We start from the raw sequence: 5,143 nt of genomic DNA, 5'->3' as shown, positions 1-5,143 counted from the left end.
GATGGTGGCCCCGCCTCCGCTCCTGGGAGACCAGCTTGGGCCCCTCCCTACCCCCCGCCCCAGCAGCACCGAGATTACCCACCGGGTTTATAAACATTCGTGCCCCAAAGGCTCACTTGGTTCTTTTAATATTTTATTGCCTTTATTTAAAATGCTTAATTTTTAAGGCCAATTCACCCATTTTATTTAATTTTTGAAATAGAAATGACATTGTGAAAGTTATTTGGTTGTTTAGGGGAAAAAATGTTTTTTTTATAATGATGTATCAAGGTGGGTTCATCATGTGTAACAATTCCCGCTCTGGGGGGTATGTCCATAGTGGAGAGGCGGTGCCTGAGGATGGGTCTGTGGAAAACCTCTGTGCCTTCTGCCCAGTACTGCCGTGAACCTGAAACTGCTCTAAAAAGCCAAGTCTATTTTATTCTTTAAAAAGTTTTTAATCCTTGCCCAAGGATATGTCTGTATTGAATTTTAGAGAGAGGAAGGGAGAGAGAGAAACATCAATGTAGAAAGAAACATCGATCACTTGCCTCCTGTATGCGCCCTGACTAGGGATCAAACCCAAAACTTAGGTATGTGTCCTGACCGGGATTCAAACGCACGGGACACGCCACCAACTGAGCCCGGTGGCCAGGGCACCAGGTCTCTTTTCTTCTTACATATAGAACTGGGCTGTCCACAGTGGGTACCAGCCCCGTGTGGCTATTGGGCATCTATATAATGTGGTGGGTCCAAAATTATGATTACCTACTGGATTCGGAAGGCTTAGTATAAAAAAAGAGAAAAAGGGTGAAATGTCTCAATAATTTTTACATTATTAGAAGCAGAAATAACCTTTTGGGTGTATTAGGCTAAATTACCCTTCACACTCATTTCACCTCTCATGAAACTGCTTACATCCTAATACAGTGATGGCGAACCTATGACACGTGTGTCAGAGGTGACAAGCAAACTCATTTTTTTGGTTGATTTTTCTTTGTTAAGTGGCATTTAAATATATAAAATAAATATCAAAAATATAAGTCTTTGTTTTACTATGGTTGCAAAGATCAAAAAAATTCTATATGTGACACGGCACCAGAGTTAAGTTAGGGTTTTTCAAAATGCTGACAGGTCAAGCTCAAAAGGTTCGCCATCACTGTCCTCATGCGTTTCCACTGGGCAGCCCTGGGGCAGAAAGATCCCCCGGAAGTAAGAATCGCCACAATGTGGTCCCAGAAAGAAAATGCCTACACTGAGAAGCTATTATTATCAAGCAAATGATATTTTTTAAAAACATGTTCATTGATATCAGAGAGGAAGGTAGAGGTAGAGAGAGAGAGAGATACTTTGATGATAAGAGAGAATCATTGATGGGCTGCCTCCTGCACGCCCCCCACTGGAGACCGAGCCTGCAACTCGGGCATGTGCCCTTGACTGGAATCGAAACCGGGGACCCTTCAGTCCGCAGGCCAACGCTCTGTCCACTGAGCCACACCAGCCAGGGCCAAGCAAATAATATTCATAACAGTGACAATGGTCTTACTACCCTCAAGCCCGCTGCTGCCCTCACTATGGTTACTAACAACTATGCACTATTCTGTTGTAAAAATAGTGGGAGTTTTCATAGTGGCTTGTGTTTAATTTTTCTTTAAAAAAAAATTATTGATTTCAGAGAGAAGAAGGGAGTCGGAGAGAGGGATAGAAACATCAATGATGAGAGAGAATCATCGACTGGCTTCCTCCTGCACGCCCCCTACTGGGGATCGAGCCTGCAACCCGGGCATGTGCCCTTGACTGGGAATTGAACCGTGACTTCCTGGTTCATAGTCGACCCAACACTGAGCTGTGTTTAATTTTCCTTTGTTTTAAGCATCCTTGAAGAGAAAACCCTTATGCCAGCATCTTTATACACTCAAAGCCGTATTAACCAGGTGGCAAAGCAGCTAGAAGTGTAAGCCCTGAAACCGGACGGCCTGGGTTCGAGTCCCGCTCCGCCACTTACACCCTGGCCACTCATAAACCTCCCCTCTGTTCTGCGCAGGCCCAGATGAAGGAGCTGTGGCGGGAGGTGGAGGAGACACGCACCTCCCGGGAGGAGATCTTTGCCCAGAACCGGGAGAGTGACAAGCGCCTGAAAGGGCTGGAGGCGGAGGTGCTGCGGCTGCAGGAGGTGAAGGCCGGACGGATGGATGGACGGATGGACGGGGCCTGGGGTGGAAAGGGGATGAGGGTGGTCCAAGCTGGGAAGTGGCGGGTGGTACCAACTACACTGGGCCTGGGGGTGTTGGGGAGCCCTGGGGAGGGTTCTGAGCATGAGGGGGCCTGGTCTGGGGCCTGAGGGAGGATGAGCAGGAGGAGAGGGGCTGGAGGCAGGAGGTGGGCGAGAGGATGAGCCCTGAGTCCGGGCTCTGGGGACACGGAGGGAGGAACCAGGCAGAGAGCAAAGGGGCAGGATGGGCGTGGCTGTGGGTGGTGAGGTGTCAGAGGAGAGAGGTGGGGGTCTGGCCCAGAGACTGGGGGAACCTGAAAGGGGGGCAGGTTTGAAAGGAGACACTTGAGCTCAGGGAGGAGGTGATGAGGGTGCGGGGCCTGGGGACGGACAGCAAGAGGTGGGTAGTGATCAGGGGCCCCAGAGAATTCTGTGTGTGGATTGAAGCTCACACCAAAGTCCCCCATGTTCGTGTGCAATGAAAAAAAGGCCACAGGACTTGAGGTGTGAGAGGCAGCGAGGCTGGTGCCCAGGTTCCCGCCGTCCGCAACCCTGCTGACCACCCTCCCTGGTTATCGCAGGAACTGGCCGCTTCCGACCGCGCCCGGCGGCAGGCCCAGCAGGAACGGGACGAGATGGCAGACGATTTTTTGGGCAAAGGCAGCCTTAGCAAGTGAGTGGCCCGCGGTCACGTGGGGCGAGGGCACCCCCTCCGGCCGTCCTGCCCTCTCACCCACCTGGTCGTGTTCTCCTAGGGCAGCCATTCTGGACGAGAAGCGGCAGCTGGAGGGGCGCCTGGGGCAGATGGAAGAGGAGCTGGAGGAGGAGCAGAGCAACGCGGAGCTGCTCGGTGACCGCTACCGCAAGCTGCTGCTGCAGGTGAGCCGCCCAGCCCCGCGGCCGGCCCCACCGACCCGACCAGAACCTCAAGCCTCTTATTCAACAGACATAACAAAAGGAGCGCCTGGGTTGGGTTTTGAAGGTTGAATAGGAGTTCTCAGGAAGGGAGGTAGTGATGCCTTCATTCACATGCATTTCTGAGGCTTCTCGAGGGCTGAGCCCAGAGATGAACTACACTGTCACATTACAGGTGGCATGTGCGGCAATCAAAATATCCTGGGCCCAGGGGGGAGGTAGCGGGAATTGGTCTCTGCAAGAGTCACAAGAAAGAGAGAGAGAGAGAGAGAGAGAGAGAGAGAGAGAGAGAGAGAACATGGATTTGTTGCTCTATTTATTTATGCATTCATTGGTTGCCCTGACTGGGTATCAACAGTGTCCATAAGAGGAAGGAAGGGAGGGAGGGAGGGGAGAAAGAAAAAAAGGGAGAGAAAGAAACCAGTAATCCTGAATTTGACTTGGATGTGTTCACACTTGTGTGTATGAGTTATTTTATATATATCCATCCTCTGTCCATCCAAAAGGCCTAGAAACAACCATCTAGTAGCATTGAGCACCCCTACGCTCTAAATTGTGGTCTAGCCCTGGCTGGTTTGGCTCATGGATAGAGTGTCGGCCATTCGGACTGAAGGGTCCCGGGTTCTATTCCTGTCAGGGCACATGCCCGGGTGGCAGGCTCGATCCCCGGTGTGGAGCAGTGTAGGGCATGCAGGAGGCAGCTGATCAATGATTCTCTCTCATCATTGATGTTTCTACCTCTCGCCCTCTCCTTTCCTCTCTCTCTAAAATCAATTAAAACTTTTTTTTAAAGTAGTCACTTCCGTTTTTTTAAAAAAAGCACATTCATGGAGGCCACTCAGACCTGCTGTATCACAGTCTCTGGAGGGTGAGACCATGCAGTCCGCATTTTTTTTTATAAGTTTCCCAGATGATCCTGTTGCAAAAAAAAAAAAAAAAAAGGTGTGATAACCCTTGGAATAGACTCATTCACAGTCAGGGGTAGAATTTATAGCATTTAAGCAAGTTTGTGATAGTCTTGTGGGCTTTTTAAAATAGCAAAAACCTGTTCTGGTTTTGGTTAGAGCATCATCCCGACACACCAAGGTTGTGGGTTCGATCCCCGGTCAGGGCACCTACAAGAAGCAACCAATGACTGCATAACTGAGTGGAACAACAAACTGATGTTTCTCTCTCTCCCTCCCCCTCTCTCTCTAAAATCAATCAATAACTTCCTTTCTCTAAAATAGCACAAATCTATCCAAAAGGTAATGCTGTCAGCTGATAGGTGGATCTGGAAAAACACATGTTCATGTGTGTTGAGTGTTTAGTGTGTATCAGCTTTGTGCTCTGCACTTGGCAATCATCCGCCTACTCAGTTGTGGGAGGTGCCTGGACTCACCCACCGCCTCTCCTCTGAGACACCCTGCCTCTCCCGCCGCCCCAGGTGGAATCGCTGACCACAGAGCTGTCCGCTGAGCGCAGCTTCTCAGCCAAGGCGGAGAGCGGGCGGCAGCAGCTGGAGCGGCAGATCCAGGAGCTCCGGGAACGCCTGGGCGAGGAGGACGCGGGCGCCCGGGCCCGCCAGAAGATGACCATCGCTGCCCTCGAGTCGAAGCTGGCCCAGGCCGAGGAGCAGTTGGAGCAGGAAAGCAGGTAGGTGGGAGAGGGGGCGTGGCTGGGGGGGCGGGAAGCAACCTTCACATTCTGGTCAATGAGATGAAGGGGAGCTGTTTTACAAACATCTGGTTTGAAACATCTCAAAGGCATCATAATGCTAATGGTTGCTGATTTCCTGTATCATTTAAGAGGCTTTGAGCTGCAAGAACCTGTACTTCCACTACAAGTATGATTTAAACAGTAATGTAGCAGGTAGCTAAAGCTGCATAACAAATATCCTAAAAACTTAGTGGCTTAAAACAACAACCATTTCCCCTGAAACCAAATAATTTTATTAACCAACTAGAGGCCCGGTACACGAAATTCGTGCATGGGGGGGGTCCTCATCCCAGCCTGCACCCTCTCCAATCTGGGGCCCCTTGGGGGATGACCCCTGCA

General features: G+C 50.5%; 1 protein-coding gene across 1 annotated transcript in view; it reads left to right on the top strand.

Moving 5' to 3' along the window:
- MYH14 (myosin, heavy chain 14, non-muscle) overlaps positions 1-5,143 on the top strand; it is a 76,732-nt gene that overhangs the window by 65,287 nt on the left and 6,302 nt on the right. Inside the window, exons 36-39 of the mRNA XM_015564002.1 lie at positions 1,914-2,152; positions 2,773-2,864; positions 2,947-3,070; positions 4,533-4,741. Coding sequence (XP_015419488.1) covers positions 1,914-2,152; positions 2,773-2,864; positions 2,947-3,070; positions 4,533-4,741 — 664 coding nt within the window. The remainder of the gene's footprint in view (positions 1-1,913; positions 2,153-2,772; positions 2,865-2,946; positions 3,071-4,532; positions 4,742-5,143) is intronic.

This window comes from Myotis davidii, unplaced genomic scaffold (assembly GCF_000327345.1).
Source record: "Myotis davidii unplaced genomic scaffold, ASM32734v1 scaffold358, whole genome shotgun sequence".
NCBI classification, from domain to species: Eukaryota; Metazoa; Chordata; class Mammalia; order Chiroptera; family Vespertilionidae; genus Myotis; species Myotis davidii.
This window is presented reverse-complemented; position numbering and strand designations above follow the sequence as displayed.